Genomic DNA, 18,095 nt, shown 5'->3' with positions numbered 1-18,095 from the left:
TCACTAGTGACCACTTAGCGATGCACCAGCGATCCATATCGTTGTAGGGATCGCTGTTGCATCGCTAAGTGTAACGGTACCCTTAGGCTACTTTCAGATTTCCGTTTTGAAGCATCAGGCACGATGCGGCGAAAAATGTAAAAACCGGATCCGGCGCCTGTTGCCACCGGATCCGGCTTTTTTCCCATAGACTTACATTATCGCCGTATTGCGCCTGATGGCCATGCGGCGTGTCTGGCTTTTGCTGGAAACAGCAAAAAATGCCTGTTCGGCGTCTGCAAAAAAAAGTTCCATGCAACGTTTTTTTGACAGCGCCGGACTGCTTTTTTGCAGAGCGCATGCGCGAAGACTCTCTCTCCCTCTCTGGCAAAAACAGATGATCCGGCGGGCTGCAGCTTCTACCAGATCTGGTTTGACAACTTTTTGCCGCAGCCCACCGGATTTAAAATCCGGAAATCTAAAAGTAGCCTTAGGCCGCTATTTGGCCATGAACTGCTATGACAAACATCAGGACCACGCAATCATGATCTCGGTGTGTCAGGGAGGAAATGGTTGAGGAGGTAAAAGTGGCTGGGACCCTAGGAGGTAGCGACCATGCTATTTTAGAATTTTGGATTACTAGAGGTGGAAGACCTGTGAAGACTCAGACGTCAAGGTTAGATTTCAGAAAGGCAGATTTTAAGGGATTCAGAAAGAGAATTGGAGGGATCCAATGGCTGGATATCCTTAAAGACAAAAATGTCCAGGAAGGATGGGAAATCTTGAAAAATGAAATTCTCAAAGCACAGTTGTTAACAATTCCGAAAAGAGGGAAGAATAGGAAGCATTTAAGGAAACCAGGATGGATGAACACAGAACTTAAGCACATGCTAAAAAGGAAGAAAAAAATGTTTATAAAATGGAAAGAGGGAGGCATATCTAAAGAAGAATATAATGCTGTCTGCAGAACCTGCAGGGCACAAATCAGATTACTAAAGCTGAAAATGAACTGAGGCTTGCAAGAGATGTCAAAAGCAATAATAAAGGATTTTGGGGATATGTCAAAAGTAAAAGAAAAGTCAAAGATGCTATAGGATTTTTACAGGATGAAAATGATGAAATGGTAAGACAGGATGTTGAGAAGGCTGAACTTTTAAATTCCTATTTTGCATCTGTTTTCTCTCAGAAAGGAAATGCAACATCAACTGTTATTCACTGTCCTATTAAGGGAATAGAAGAATCCAGGATATCTATAAACAGAAAGATAGTGAGGAAACACTTAGCTAACCTAAATGAATTCAAGTCTCCAGGTCCAGATGAATTACACCCCAGAGTACTGAAGGAGATAGCAGAAGAAATTTTTGAACCCCTCTCCATAATCTTTGAAAATTCTTGGAGAACAGGAGAAGTGCCAGAAGACTGGAGAAGAGCAAATGTTGTTCCTATCTTCAAAAAGGGGAAGAAGGTGGACCCAGGCAACTATAGGCCGGTGAGTCTGACTTCTATACCAGGAAAGATCTTTGAACAAATTATTAAACAACATGTATGTCAATACCTGGATAAGAATGAAGTGATTAAACAGAGTCAGCATGGGTTTCTAACTAATAAGTCATGTCAGACTAACTTAATTTCCTTCTATGACGGTATCACTGATTGGGTGGATCAAGGAAATGCTGTAGATATAGTATATCTTGACTTCAGCAAAGCATTTGACAAAGTCTCTCATACAATCCTTATTGAAAAAATGACTAAGTATGGAATGGACAAGGCAACTGTTAGGTGGATTCATAACTGGCTTAGTGATCGGACCCAAAGAGTGGTCGTAAATGGCTGTACATCCAGTTGGAAGAATGTCTCAAGTGGGGTACCACAGGGCTCTGTCCTGGGCCCTGTATTGTTCAACATCTTTATCAACGATTTAGATGAAGGAATTGAGGGTAAACTGATTAAATTTGCTGATGACACAAAGCTAGGAGGGATAGCTAATACTAGAGAAGAGAGAGAGAGGATTCAAAAAGATTTAAATAAACTGGAGAAGTGGGCAGCAACTAACAGAATGGTTTTTAACAGGGAGAAATGCAAAGTACTACATCTGGGCAATAAAAATGAAAAAAGCATATATAAAATGGGAGGAATAGGGCTAAGTGACAGCACATGTGAAAAAGACTTGGGTATACTAATAGATCACAGACTGAATATGAGTCAACAGTGTGATGCAGCAGCAAAAAAGGCAAATGCATTTCTAGGATGTATTAACAGAAGCATACAGTCTAGATCACGTGAAGTCATTATTTCCCTCTACTCCTCTTTGGTCAGACCGCATCTGGAATATTGTGTCCAGTTTTGGGCACCACATTTTAAAAAAGACATCAACAAACTGGAGCAAGTTCAGAAAAGAGCGACCAGAATGGTGACCGGTCTGCAAACCCTGTCTTATGAGGAAAGGTTGCAGGATTTGGGAATGTTTAGTTTGCAAAAGAGAAGACTGAGAGGAGACTTAATAGCTGTCTACAAATATCTAAAGGGCTGTCACATTGTAGAAGGATCAACTTTATTCTCATTTGCACAAGGAAAGACTAGAAGCAATGGGATGAAACTGAATGGGAAGAGACACAGATTAGATATTAGAAAAAACTTTTTGACAGTTAGAGTGATCAATGAGTGGAACAGGCTGCCACGAGAAGTGGTGAGTTCTCCTTCAATGGAAGTCTTCAAACAGAGGCTGGACAGACATCTGACTGGGATGATTTAGCGAATCCTGCTTTGAGCAGGGGGTTGGACCAGATGGCCCAGGAGGTCCCTTCCAACTCTACGATTCTATGATTCTATGATTCTATGATTCTAATTAGATTAAAGTGCAAGCCCCCACAATCTATTAACCATTTATTTGATGTAGTCACTTTTGACAGCAGCAACTAAGGGGTTAAACAGATATGGATGGTGCCAACACCGATCACTTGTGATACAGCAAGTTGTCAGCTATAGTGGACAGCCGACAGCTGCTGGATTGTCACCTGTATGGGGATGATATTCCCTTATATCTCAGGTCAGTAAATATACAGTACGTATTGGCTGTCATGAAGGGGTTTTAAACATATTAGTTAAGGCCTTCTGATCAATTAGGTAATTTATATTGATTGTACGCATTATTACAGTTGTACATCTGAGGAAAAAGCTAAAGATACTTGTTTTGTAAAGCTAGATATACTGTGCACAGTAGACTAAGCTCCCACAAGCCTGTCGATTTCAGAGGGATGGCTAACCATCTGCCAAGTATTTGATATTCAGATTAGTTTTATTCAGCACCGAGGAAAAAATACTCAGCCAACAGCCACTTACTGTAATGTGTTTAACCACCTATAGAATGTTTATAAACCTTCAGCGTGTCATTGTTTGATAATGTCTGTAAAGTGCTGTGGAATTAATGGCATTATATAAGTGAGCAAAATAAATAAATATACCTTCCACTGAATATTTGTTTTTGTTTTTAATTCTGTGCTAATGAATTTCATTTCAGTGGTATAATATTACTATTAAATTTGCTTAATTAGCACCATCAGATACTGCAACACTTTTCATATATTGTCATCAATGTCCCTCTGAGGGCTCCCAATCTAAATTCCCTATCGGTAACTCTTTGGAGTGTGGAATATAACTGGAGTACCGAGAGGAAACCAATGCAAACACTGGGAGAACATACAAACTCCTTGCAGATATCGTCCTGGGAGGGATTTGAACTCAGGACTCCAGTGCTGTAAGACTACAGTACTAACCACTGAGCAACTGTGCTGTCCTTTCTCTTTTGCAAAAGCAAACATTTAAAACATAAACTCCTGGCTACCTGTAGCCACCAACCAGTCGATATTCACTTAGCGCTAGGGTCTTTCTGTTCACATAACATCACATGATACACAATATCATGCTGACATCTCCCTTCACTGCTCCAAGTGATTGACAGGTCTCTCCTGTTTAAAACCTTGATTTAACAGTTTTTCATAGAAAGACTTTCATAGCTGAAATCACGCATGGTTTGGGCAACAAAAATCTAGTGACAGCTTTCCTTTAAACTATTAAAGACATATTCAGATAGGCAATGCACAAAAATATGAGTGAATAGCTCTATTGCCTAGTTTAATAAAGTGAAAAAGGTTAATTTAAAGCTTTGTCAATTAATTTTAATATTTGTATATTGTATTTTTTAAATGGTAAACCTCTGATTTTTTTGCAGATGCATTAATAAAATACTCAGGAGGAGTGTTTACAGTAACTGGCCCAAATGCTACAGCTCACATTTTTGCAACATATCCATCTCCATATCTATCAACAATAAATGGACTTGCAGATCAAGTAAGCTCAAATCAATGATCAATATAACCCCTTCAACTATCTATCTTAAAGTGGTTCTCCAGTAATGTAAAGCATGGCCATCATCACATAATTCAAATGCAGCCCATCCTAGTCACATATCAGGATGAATTTCAGTATAAAAAAATGGCTTCGGAGATCCATGTTTCGACTGACCTTCTCCTTGGCTATTTGCACATGGAGGACTGAGGCCTTGATAAAAAAAATCTTTTGTGCTAAGTGTGCCGAGGAGATTTATTCTGATAGGTATAGTATGAGTGCTTATGATACATTTACTCTGTCAGTTGAGACACAGATGTCAGGGGCAGTTTTTCTTCAGACCTCAAACCGTTGAGACACATGACTAGGAGAAGTTGACATTTGAATGATGTAATGAGGGCTATTGAATTACATTTTTGGAGAACTTATTTACCGTAACCATTAATTGAGGGAAAATAAGCACCTTTGACTGCTAGGTCCCACAGTACCTTCTACAACTGGTATGCTAGTAATTACAATAATGGTTAGATTTCAACCAATATAGCTACATTTATAACTACAGTGTAAGTATGTTGTCACACAGCTCCCACTCTTGAAAAAAATGTAATAGGCACACATTCAGAAATCTAGGTTAAATATCTTTATTTAGACAGGTATTGTTTATTTTCCACATAACTATACTACTCTCTTCCATAGAAAATGAAAATGAAACCTTTTTTGCAACATTTTAGAGCAAAAAGTTTCAAATTTCTCAAAATGTTCCTAAAATTGTGTGAAAACTTCTGGTATACATAAACTCCCTTCAGGATAGAACTGAACTATATTTGTGCATTAAACTGGAAACTTTTCAAAAAGTCGCAAATGGTGATTCAGGTGAAAACATCTATAATCCCCAAAAACTTGTGACCAATGGTGAACTAAAAAAAAGACGTAGACACCTAAAGAGTAGTAAATATAAATTAACCCCTTCACTACCAAGGGTGGTTTGCACGTTAACTCCCGGGCCAATTTTTACAATTCTGACCACTGTACCTTTATGAGGTCATAACTCTGGAACTCTTTCATGGATCCTGGTGATTCTGACATTGTTTTCTCGTGACATATTGTACTTCATGGTAGTGGTAAAATTGCATTCAAATAACTTGCGTTTATTTGTGAAAAAAACGGAAATTTGGCGAAAATTTTGAAAATTTCGCAATTTTCCAACTTTGAATTTTTATGCCCTTAAATCACAGCGATACGGCACACAAAAAACTTAATACATAACATTTCCCACATGTTTACTTTACATCAGCACAATTTTGGAACCAAAATTTTTTTTTGTTAGGAAGTTATAAGGGTTAAAAATTGACCAGCAATTTCTCATTTTTGCAACACCATTTTATTTTTAGGGACCACTTCACATTTGAAGCCACTTTGAGGGGTCTATATGATAGAAAATACCCAAAAGTGACACCATTCTAAAAACTGCACCCCTTAAGGTGCTTAAAACCACATTCAAGAAGTTTATTAACCCTTTAGGTGCATCACAGGAATTTTTTGAATATTAAAAAAAAAATGAACATTTAACTTTTTTTCACAAAAAAAATACTTCAGGTTCAATTTTCTTTATTTTACCAAGGGTAACAGGAGAAATTGGACTGCAAAAGTTATTGTGCAATTTGTCCTGAGTACGCTGATACCTGATATGTGGGGGGGAACCACTGTTTCGGCGCATGGCAGACCTCAGTAGGGAAGGAGCGCTGTTTGACTTTTTCAATGCAAAATTGGCTGGAATTCAGATCGGACGCCATGTCGCGTTTGGAGAGCCCCTGATGTACCTAAACAGTGGAAACCCCCCAAGTGACCCCATTTTGGAAACTAGACCCCCCAAGGAACTTATCTAGATATGTGGTGAGAACTTTGAACCCACAAGGGCTTCACAGAAGTTTATAACGTACAGCGGTACAATTAAAAAATCATATTTTTTCCACAAAAATGATCTTTTCACCCCCAATTTTTATTTTTCCAAGGGTAACAGGACCCTAAAAGTTATTGTGCAATTTGTCCTGAGTACGCTGATACCCCATATGTGGGTGTAAATGACTATTTGGGCGCATAGCAGAGCTCGGAAGGGAAGCAGCGCCATTTGACGTTTTTGGCTAGAATTGAGATCGGACACCATGTCGCGATTGGAAAACCCCTGATGTACCAAAACAGTGGAAACCCCCCACAAATGACACCATTTTGGAATCTAGACCCCCCAAGGAACTTATCTAGATGTGTGGTGAGAACTTTGAACCCCCAAGGGCTTCACAGAAGTTTATAACGTACAGCAGTACAATTAAAAAATCATATTTTTTCCACAAAAATGATCTTTTCACCCTCAATTCTTATTTTTCCAAAAGTAACAGGACCCTAAAAGATATTGTGCAATTTATCCTGAGTACGCTGATACCCCACATGTGGGTGTAAACCACTATTTGGGCGCATGGCAGAGCTCGGAAGGGAAGCAGCGCCATTTGACGTTTTTGGCTGGAATTGAGATCAGACACCATGTCGCGTTAGGAAAGCCCCTGATGTACCAAAACAGTAGAAACCCCCCACAAATGACACCATTTTGGAAACTAGACCCCCCAAGGAACTTATCTAGATGTGTGGTGAGCACTTTGAACCCCCCAGTGCATCACTGAAGTTTATAACGTCCGGGCGTGAAAATAAAAAAATCGTATTTTTTCCACAAACATGATCTTTTAGTCCCCATTTTTTTATTTTCCCAAGGGTAACAGGAGAAATTGGACCACAAAAGTTGTTGTCCAATTTGTCCTGAGTACGCTGATACCTCATATGTGGGAGAAAACTACTGTATGGGCACACGTCGGGGCTCGGAAGGGAAGTAGTGACGTTTTGGAATGCAGACTTTGATGGATTGGTCTGCGGGTGTCATGTGCGTTTGGAGAGCCCCTGATGTACCTAAACAGTGGAAACCCCCCACAAGTGACCCCATTTTGGAAACTAGACCCCCCACGGGGCTTATCTAGATGTGTGGAGAGCACTTTGAACCCCCAAGTGCTTCACAGAAGTTTATAACGCCTGGGCGTGAAAATAAAAAAAACATTTTTTTCCGCAAAATTATATTTTTGCCCCCAATTTTTTATTTTCCTAAGGGTAACAGGAGAAATTGGACCCCAAAAGTTGTTTTGTAATTTGTCCTGAGTAGGCTGATACCCTACATGTGGGGGTAAAACACTGTTTGAGCACATGGCAGAGCTTGGAAGGGAAGGAGCACCATTTGACTTTTTCAACGCAGAATTGGCTGGAATTGAGATCAGATGCCATGTTGCCTTTGGAGAGCACCTGATGTGCCCAAACAGTGGAAACCCCCAATTATAACTCCAACCCTAACCTCAACACACCCCTAACCCTAATCTGAGCCCTAGCCCTAACCCTAGCCCTAGCCCTAACCCTAGCCCTAACCCTAGCCCTAACCCTAGCCCTAACCCTAACCCTAGCGGGAAAATGGAAATAAATACATTTTCTTTTAGTTTTATTATTTTTCCCTAACTAAGGGGGTGATAACGGGGGGTTTGATTTACGATTTATGGCGGTTTTTATGTTTGGCGGCTGTCGCACGCTAAAAGACGCTTTTTATTGTAAAAATAGTTTTTGCATCACCACATATTGTGAGCTATAATTTTTCCATATTTTGACCCACCGAGTCATGTGAGGTCTTATTTTTTGCGGGACGAGTTGACGTTTTTATTGGTACCATTTTCGGGTACCAATAAAATTTCTTTTTATTCCGATTTTTGGGGCGCAGAATGAACAAAAACCAGCATTTCATGAATTTCTTTTGGGGGGGTGCGTTTACACCGTTCCGCGTGTGGTAAAATTGATAACGCGTTTTTATTCTTCGGGTCAGTACGGTTACAGCGATACCTCATTTAGGTCTTTTTTTATGTTTTGTCGGGTTTTTTCAATGAAAACAATTTTATATAAAAAATAATTATTTTTGTATCGCTTTATTCTGCGAGCTATAACTTTTTGATTTTTTTGCGGATGATGTTGTATGGTGGCTCGTTTTTTGCGGGACAAGATGACGTTTTCAGCGGTACCATGCATACTTATATGCGTCTTTTTGATCGCGCGTTATTGAACTTTTTGTTCGGTGGTATGATAATAAATCATTATTTTTTGCTTCGTTTTTTATTTTTATTTTTTAAGGGGTTCGCTAAAGGGGTTAACTAATGGGACAGTTTTATAGGGCAGGTCATTACGGACGCGGTGATACCAAATATGTGTACTTTTATTGTTTTTGTTTTTTTTTATTTTGAAAAAATGGATTTATTGGGGAATATTTTTTTTTTTTTACTAATTTATTTAGCGATTTTTTTTTAATTATTTTTAACACTTTTTTTTTTTATTTTTTACTTTATTACCTTGTCCCAGGTGGGACATCACTGTCCTGTGACAGATCGCTGATCTGTCACATCACAGATCACTGTGACAGATCAGCGATCTGACACAGGCACTGCTGAAGGCTTCCTCATGCCTTCGCTTTGCAGGCACTGAGGAAGCCAGCTTCCTCAGGCCCCCGAGGGCCCCCGTCGCCATCTTGGATTTGGGGGCCTGGAGGAAAGGAGCCCCCCGCAGCAGCGCTGCACATTGCGCTGCCGTGGGGGGCTCAGGGAAGCACGGAGGGAGCCCCCTCCCTGCCGATGCTTCCCTTTAACCCCCGGTACACCGCGATCGCGTTTGATCGCGGTGTGCAAGGGGTTAACGTGTCGGGGCGGTCCGTGACCGCCCCTGACACATTGTGCTGGGTGTCAGCTATGATAATTAGCTGACACTCGGCCGCGATCAGCGGCGCTCACCACGTGGGCGCCGCTGATCGCGATGACGTAATATTCCGTCCATGGTAATTAGGTCCATGGTCACATGGACGGAATATTACGTCAATTGTAGGTAAGGGGTTAAAAGCATTAGTTGCAAATGAAAAATAGGTGTAAAACACCTAAAATTATGCAAAAAAGGTGCAAATCCAATAATGAATCTAACTCTATGACTTATAATTAAGGTTTCTCTCTTTGTACAGATGATGTCTACTGCTCTGCTTCTCATTCTAATTTTTGCCATATTTGATAAAAAGAATATGCCTGCTCCCAGTGGATTAGAGCCAATTGCTGTTGGGCTCCTCATTCTAACATTAGGACTATCTCTAGGATCTAACTGTGGAGGTGCTATGAATCCAGCCAGAGATTTAGGTCCAAGAATCTTTACTTCTCTGGCTGGCTGGGGCTCTGAAGTTTTCACGTAAGTTACCATAGTAGCAAAAGTGATATTACACAGGGAGGATATGATTGTTCATATAAGCAAGCTTGGTGCAACCACATGAAGTAATGATAGGAAATTTAACTTCAAGATTTTCATGCTGAAAAACTCGTTCCAAATTATTATGAGGGCGTGTTCTTTTTTCACCTGCAGAATGTCTCCTGTTTACAATTGATCAATGTCATGCAGGGGAAAAAGTATACACCCCCAGAGAAGAATCTTTGTTAACACCCTATTGGACTTATCATTTATTATAGCCAAAACTTTACAAGCTAATATACTACCAAAACAGAAATTAAAAAATAGAAAATACATTTTATTCAGCTCTACAGCAAATATTGTGTTAAACTGATGTGGTCAGCTTAATGCACTACAACTGGTGATAGATCTCAGAAAACATTTATGGCATATTGATAGGATAGAAGGTAATTTTCTGTTCTATCAATAGCCCCAGGGAGGACAAATCCTTGAGAACTTGTCCCACCACAGATGTTAATCCTATTACCTTCATTTTAAATACAATATTTTTTAGATGTAATATTTGCTGATCTCTAATCATCAGTAACAGCTTCTGTTAGAAGTGAATGATTGAAAAGAGTGAATATTAACATTATTTAGGAACTCTGGAAGAAAATCTTTTTAATAAATATAATTCTGGATTAATTATTCAACGGCTCATATACAAAAAAAATCAATCCTTTTTTTCACTTTTAACACGTCTCTGTCTTGATGACAAACACCCACAGTTTGAAGCATAAAGGACATACAAGTCACTTGATATTTAGGAACCCTAAATGTGAGTTTGAGGCCCAGTCACATTACAATCTAGAAAAACGTTGCATCATGTGCTGCTATCTTTGTTATCATCTCTTGTCAGTAATAATTCTCATTTTTTTCACATACACAGTGCTGGAAATAGCTTTTGGTGGATCCCTGTGGTTGGACCAATGTGTGGAGGAGTAATTGGGTCCTACATATACATTCTTTGTATTCAAGCTCATCACAAAAAGGAACCAGGCGTCTTGGATCATAACCCTGATATTGATCACTTTGAAAAACATGAACTTGCTAGCATGGCTTGAGAGACTGCAAATCTTTGCTGAACTGTGCTCTGACTTCTGTGGGCTGCTTGCTCTTTTGTACAAAAGCCAACTTGCCTTTCTCATTTGAACATGGACATTCTGTGATTGGTTTATGGTGATGTAACTGCAAGTCATGACTTAATTAATTACCTGCAAAATCCTCCGTTAAAATTAAAGCAAAATATGAGAGTTTTTAAAGGTTCTCATTAGTATTTTATTCCTAGCCTTCAATCTCCAACATAAAAGTATCAGGGGATAATCATAATGTCCCTTAATTGCTCAACCATAATTCATCCTTCTTAATGAAGCACTAATGGACCATAGACTGGGTCACAAAGGTATATGCAGGTAATTGGTCTTGTCATGCATTAATGTGTAATAACTGTGATCCATCATCAATACCATTAAAATTTGCTGTGTGTTAAAATGATTTTACTGTCAGAGGCCAAGAACTTCACTTCAGTAAGATGCTGTTTCCCATCTACAAGAAAATGTATGATGCGCTGCTATCAATTATGCTCCTAGTGAGGTCGATTTGTAAAGTCATAAACATTCAGTGTCTCACAGCCACTCAAACAAACTAGGCTGAAAAATAGCTACTAGAAACATGCAAGATTTTTTTTTACTGTATTTCTTTTTATTAGCTTCCGAAATATTACTTCTAGTATGATCTCAAAAACTGCTTAGATACCCCTCAAAATATAAATAATTAAAGGGTGTATCCAGGATTTTACTAAAAAACAAAAATGTAGCTAAACATTAACAGGCAGGTAATTACAACTTACCTGCCTGTTGTGCACGGTGTTGTTCTTCCCTGGCACAGAGCAGTCACAGACCGCTCCCTCCTGCTGGGGATTCAGCTGCCACAGTTGACACAAAAGGGTGGCACTTCCGAGGTTATTGTGATTGACAGCCGGCTCCCCAAGTGAGGCAACAGGGATTCAGCTGTCAATCAGAATGACCTCAGAAGTCCCGCCCCATCGACAGAGCGTATAGGAAAAGAAGCCTCCTCTCTGTAGATGTGACATCAGCAGAGGCCTCTGAATCCCCATCAGGAGCGGTCTGTGACCCGAAGAACGACGCCGAGCATAACAGGCAAGTAAGCTGCAATTATCTCCCTTTTAGTGCTTTGATTCATTTTTTGTTTTTTGTAAGGTACCCTTTAAGTCAATCAATAGGACTTGGAAATTCCCAACTCTTTTTTTAAAGTCACACTACATGTTTTACTACATCTTAAATTCTTATCTGTATCAATATGGGTGATTCAGATACTATAATTCCTATTATTTATTTATTTTACTCATTTAGATAGCGCCATTAATTGCTAATTCCACAGCGCTTTACTGACATTATTGGCACTGTCCCAGAATGGGCTCACAATCTAAATTCCCTATCAGTATGTCTTTTCAATGTGGGAGGAAACCGGAGTACCCGGAGGAAACCCACGCAAACATGGGGAGAACATACAAACTCCTTGCAGAAGTTGTCCTTGGTAGGATTTGAACCTAGCACCCCAGCGCTGCAAGGCAGCAGTGATAACCACTGAGCCACCATGCCACCCATTCCTATCTGACCATTATAATTGGCAGCCCCCAATCCTACAACATATTGGGTGATACTGTATGATAGGAACAGAAAAGTATTTTTTTCACTTAAATTATTTAATTATGCAAGGTCAGACTACCTCACTAAATGCTAGACATTTAAAGCATGATCTTTCTAATGTGTGCTCATATATGTGTTACACTGTATCATCATTATATGCCCTGCAACTGACATCATATGAAGTTTCAAACTTTACTACTGATTGACTTTTCTGTTCCCCAGCAGGTAATGATGAACTTATAGTAGAATAATTTAAATTGGATTTAGTATGAAGCTGATATTGAAATAAAAAGATATATGGATATTTTACAAAATCTTTATTTTTTAACCCCTTCACCCCCAGCCTGTTTTCACTTTCCTGACCAGGACAATATTTTCAACTCTGATCAGTGTCACTTTATGTGGTAATAACTCTGGAATGGTTCAATTTATCACAGTGATTCTGAGACATGTTGTACTTGATATTAGTGGTAAATTTAGGCCAATATGATTTGTTTATTTATGAAAATATTGAAACTGTTGCAAAAAGATTGAACATTGAATTTTTATACCATTAAACACGATAGTTATACCACACAAAATAGATAATAAAAAACATTTTCTACATGTAAAAAAGACAAAAACACACCGGCGCTGCAAATACACAGTCAATAGATAAGCTGCTGGCACACCTGGCAAATTAAGTGTGCTATCTGCCACTGGAAAAAACAACTGCAACAAAACTGAAGGTGGCCGCGCTTATAACGCTGTGTAATGAATATATCACCCAAACTGAAAGTAGCAGTCAAACTTTAAAAACAGGCATTACTCACTGTTGCGAAGGCTAATTATGGCTGATCATGTCGCTCTTGTATTCACAATTGTTGGAAAGGAAAATCTCTGAACTAAAGCAAAAACAGGGAGCGTCCTCCCGTTTGCAAAAAAGAAACAGCTCCCCGCAAGAGAGTGCGTCCCCCTGGGCGGCAGACAGCCACGGCCGATGGCGCCGCCGAACAGTAGCGTGGTGAGCAGGGGGCGTGACTGGCGGGGGGCGTGAATTGTGGGTGGTGACGTCACCGTGCAAGAACCAATCCTGACGCGTTTCGGGGAAGCCGTCCCCCTTCCTCAAAGGTATGGATCATACACTGCCACCCACACTCTATATACCCCCGCCTCCACAAGAAAATAACGCACACTTAACCCATTATGTGGTGCAACCTCCTTAAACTAAATACTGCACAAATAAAAAGCTGAACTTTATTCAAACAAAAAACTAATGAATGGGACAATTGAATACAAAATGCTTAAAATCAATTATAATAAAAATAGAAATAGAAATACAAATAGATATAGAACAAACTCCCCCCCCCAAAAAAAATATTACAATTGGTGGTTATAATTCCAACAATAAATAATAAATAATATCCAAAGGGACAGTCCTTCTTATCTACAAGGGTACCAGAAAGGATCTTTTTATTATTATTACAAGAAAAAAGAATCCTGCATACAAAAAGAGAAAAGGAGGCAATATATATGGGTCACAAAGCATAAAGTTCGATTTCATAATTAAGCCCATTTGGCACCAAACTATCCAATGTAAAAATCCACCTGGATTCGACCCTCGACATACTCTTAATATAGTCACCACCCCTCGGATTTTTTTGGACCTTTTGAATGCCAAAAAAAGTGGACCCCATGCCTGTCTTGCCATGTTTCTCCACGAAATGGCGAGACAGTGGATGTCCTAAAAATCCCTTAGAGATATTGTTCAAATGTTCTTTTATTCTCTCTTTAAGTTTTCTTTTCGTACGACCAACATAGAACTTATTGCAGGGGCATTTTACTATATAAATAACCCCCGTAGAGTGGCATGTTAAATTGTCCTTAATATGGAACATCTCAGTTTTATCCATATTCCAAAAAGTGCCTGTCTCGCCATTTCGTGGAGAAACATGGCAAGACAGGCATGGGGTCCACTTTTTTTGGCATTCAAAAGGTCCAAAAAAATCCGAGGGGTGGTGACTATATTAAGAGTATGTCGAGGGTCGAATCCAGGTGGATTTTTACATTGGATAGTTTGGTGCCAAATGGGCTTAATTATGAAATCGAACTTTATGCTTTGTGACCCATATATATTGCCTCCTTTTCTCTTTTTGTATGCAGGATTCTTTTTTCTTGTAATAATAATAAAAAGATCCTTTCTGGTACCCTTGTAGATAAGAAGGACTGTCCCTTTGGATATTATTTATTATTTATTGTTGGAATTATAACCACCAATTGTAATATTTTGGGGGGGTGGAGTTTGTTCTATATCTATTTGTATTTCTATTTCTATTTTTATTATAATTGATTTTAAGCATTTTGTATTCAATTGTCCCATTCATTAGTTTTTTGTTTGAATAAAGTTCAGCTTTTTATTTGTGCAGTATTTAGTTTAAGGAGGTTGCGCCACATAATGGGTTAAGTGTGCGTTATTTTCTTGTGGAGGCGGGGGTATATAGAGTGTGGGTGGCAGTGTATGATCCATACCTTTGAGGAAGGGGGACGGCTTCCCCGAAACGTGTCAGGATTGGTTCTTGCACGGTGACGTCACCACCCACAATTCACGCCCCCCGCCAGTCACGCCCCCTGCTCACCACGCTACTGTTCGGCGGCGCCATCGGCCGTGGCTGTCTGCCGCCCAGGGGGACGCACTCTCTTGCGGGGAGCTGTTTCTTTTTTGCAAACGGGAGGACGCTCCCTGTTTTTGCTTTAGTTCAGAGATTTTCCTTTCCAACAATTGTGAATACAAGAGCGACATGATCAGCCATAATTAGCCTTCGCAACAGTGAGTAATGCCTGTTTTTAACGTTTGACTGCTACTTTCAGTTTGGGTGATATATTCATTACACAGCGTTATAAGCGCGGCCACCTTCAGTTTTATTTTCTACATGTCTACATCACATCAGCATAATTTTTTTAGGAAGTTAGAAGGGTTAAATGTTAACCAACAAGTACTAATTTTTCTAACTAAATTGACAAAACCTATTTTTTTAGGGACCACATCCCTTTTGAAGTGACAGATAATATCCAAATGTGAAATCATTTTAAAGGAAAGGTGCCACAATTTTATATAATTTGCAAAAAAAGAGTAAGTAACAAAACATGTTGTTTCAGCAAATGTTGTACTAACCAGGATTTATGGTTTGTTTGTAATAATGTTTTAATGTAGCCACTGGGCGCTGCCATCTTGATTTGCAGATCTGTGGAGGACTCATACAGTCAGCAAATATGGCCGTCCCTGGACATAGGAGACTGCGGTCAGCTCCCGACCCCACCATGCAGCCTCATTAGCAGTGAACTGGGCACGCCCTTATGGGCTGCACCATTCACTGCTGTAGGTGTGGTTGGGCGCCATTTTACTGTAGCCCAGTGCTATCCCCTGAGCTCCACTTTCTGCACTGTGCTTCCTGCCCCAGCTCCACTGTCCTCCTGCTCTGTCTCCGCCTCCTCACTCACACACAGCCCCAGTGATCTCCGGTAATCTGACACCTTTGCTTCTATGAGAGCTTTTATGGCTGTCTGAGGAGGACAGTGACATATACAGCCCATAGTCTAGTGTATAATTGGGGGGGGCTGGAAGTTTCACCAGTGTGGGCATATCTGTAATACTGTCTCCTGTGATACTGCCTGCTGAGCTGTGTATCTAATCCTATCTTGTGTGATACTGACTGCTGAGCTGTGTATCTAATCCTCTCCTGTGTGATACTGTCTGCTGAGCCGTGTATCTAATCCTCTCCTGCGTGATACTGACTGCTGAACCGTATATCTAATCCTCTCTTGTGTGATACTGACTGCTGATCCGTGTATCTAATCCTCTCCTGTGTGATACTGTCTGCTGAGCCGTGTATCTATTCCTCTCCTGTGTGATACTGTCTGCTGAGCCGTGTATCTATTCCTATCCTGTGTGATACAGTCTGCTGAGCCGTGTATCTAATCCTATCCTGTGTGATACAGTCTGCTGAGCTGTGTATCTAATCCTCTCTTGTGTGATACTGACTGCTGAACCGTGTATCTAATCCTCTCTTGTGTGATACTGACTGCTGAACCGTGTATCTAATCCTCTCCTGTGTGATACTGTCTGCTGAGCCGTGTATCTAATCCTCTCCAGTATGATACTGTCTGCTGAGCCGTGTATCTATTCCTATCCTGTGTGATACAGTCTGCTGATCCGTGTATCTAATACTATCCTGTGTGATACAGTCTGCTGAGCCGTGTATCTAATCCTCTCTTGTGTGATACTGACTACTGAACCGTGTATCTAATCCTCTCCTGTGTGACACTGACTGCTGAGCCGTGTATCTAATCCTCTCCTGTGTGATACTGTCTGCTGAGCCGTGTATCTAATTCTCTGCCGTGTGATACTGCTCTCCTGAAATACTCTGTGCTGCTGTCACCCTGCTGGTTTTATGTGTGATCTACATGGTGGTATTGTGTATGATCTATATGGCGGCATTGTGTGTGAAGTATATGGCGGTATTATTTGTGATCTGCTAAAAGGGGACCCATTCTAGGGTGGTTCTGGCTGAGCACCTGCACACGGGTCAGGGGTAATAGGTGCAGTCAGGGGAGGGCTGGGGAGGCAGCTGAAGAGAGGGGTCTCATTTTTATCGTTACTGTATGGCTCCATTCCCCCCCAGCCTGCTTCCCAGCGTCACCCCGGACTGCGCCTGTCGCCTCACTTTCACACATCGCCAGGACAGAATCTGAGGAGGGGAATGGGGTCTTTGCATGCAAAGTCTGGATCAGAACAGGCCATCAATCAGCAGAAATGTTTCCTGGATTTTTGTGCTGCTGTCTCCCTGCTCCTCCCCCATATATCTCCCTCTGTGCCCCCCATAGACCAGCGCACTGCTCTCCTGAAATACTCTGTGCTGCTGTCACCCTGCTCCTCCCCCATACATCTCCCTCTGTGCCCCCATAGACCAGCGCACTGCTCTCCTGAAATACTGTGTGCTGCTGTCACTCTGCTCCCTCTACCATATATCTCTCTGTGTGCCCCCTATAGACCAGCACACTGCTCTCCTGAAATTCTCTGTGCTGCTGTCACCCTGCTCCCAGAATCCTTGCTGCCTGCCATCCTCGGTGACCGAAGACCCCATTCCTCTCCTCAGATCCTGTCCTGGCAATGTGTGAAAGCGAGGCGACAGGGGCCTGATATATGGAGGAAGGAGCAGGGTGACAGCAGCACAGAGTATTTCAGGAGAGCAGTGTGCTGTCTATGGGGGGGTCACAGAGGGAGATGTATGGGGGAAGGAGCAGGGTGACAGCAGCACAGAGTATTTCAGGAGAGCAGTGTGCTGGTCTATGGGGGGTAGGGTGACCGCAAAAAATCGATGTCGGAATTTTGTCCGTCTGGACCCCACAAAACGATTCCCCTTTCCAGATATTGAGATAGCCAAAATTTGAGCTCGATCAAACGACGTTAACCCGTGCCGCTCGTCGCTCAAAGTTTGAAAAAATCCAAATTGAGGTATTTTAAGATTTAGGTATTTTGCATAGTCTGTTAGACTATAAAGAATGTGACAACAACATTGCAGAAATAGCCCTGACCAAATTTTCGAACCATTTGTGGTGTTTGAATGCAGAGTTGGTGGGATTATCGTTTTTTGATCCCACCATTACAGAATGAAAAGTTGTTAATGGCTAATAAATTGCTCAGTAGCACAGATGAACCATCAGAGCACGCTAGGGTTGTAAATCCAAAAGTTAGGAAAGAAAAATTAAAAGAGGTAGGAAGTAACCGACTTTAACGAC

General features: G+C 40.7%; 1 protein-coding gene across 1 annotated transcript in view; it reads left to right on the top strand.

Annotated features, from left to right (window-relative positions):
• The window catches only part of AQP9 (aquaporin 9), a 314,039-nt gene extending 301,417 nt beyond the window's left edge, over window positions 1–12,622 (top strand). Inside the window, exons 5-7 of the mRNA XM_073586977.1 lie at window positions 4,208–4,326; window positions 9,398–9,615; window positions 10,541–12,622. Of these exons, the coding sequence (XP_073443078.1) occupies window positions 4,208–4,326; window positions 9,398–9,615; window positions 10,541–10,715 (512 nt within the window). The 3' untranslated portion in view covers window positions 10,716–12,622. The remainder of the gene's footprint in view (window positions 1–4,207; window positions 4,327–9,397; window positions 9,616–10,540) is intronic.
• The last annotated feature ends 5,473 nt before the right edge of the window (window positions 12,623–18,095 follow it).

Source organism: Dendrobates tinctorius, unplaced genomic scaffold (assembly GCF_039654945.1).
Source record: "Dendrobates tinctorius isolate UK_male_01 unplaced genomic scaffold, ASM3965494v1 ptg000097l, whole genome shotgun sequence".
NCBI classification, from domain to species: domain Eukaryota; kingdom Metazoa; phylum Chordata; class Amphibia; order Anura; family Dendrobatidae; genus Dendrobates; species Dendrobates tinctorius.
Note: the sequence above shows the minus strand (reverse complement) of the source record. Positions and strands in the feature narration are given on the sequence as shown.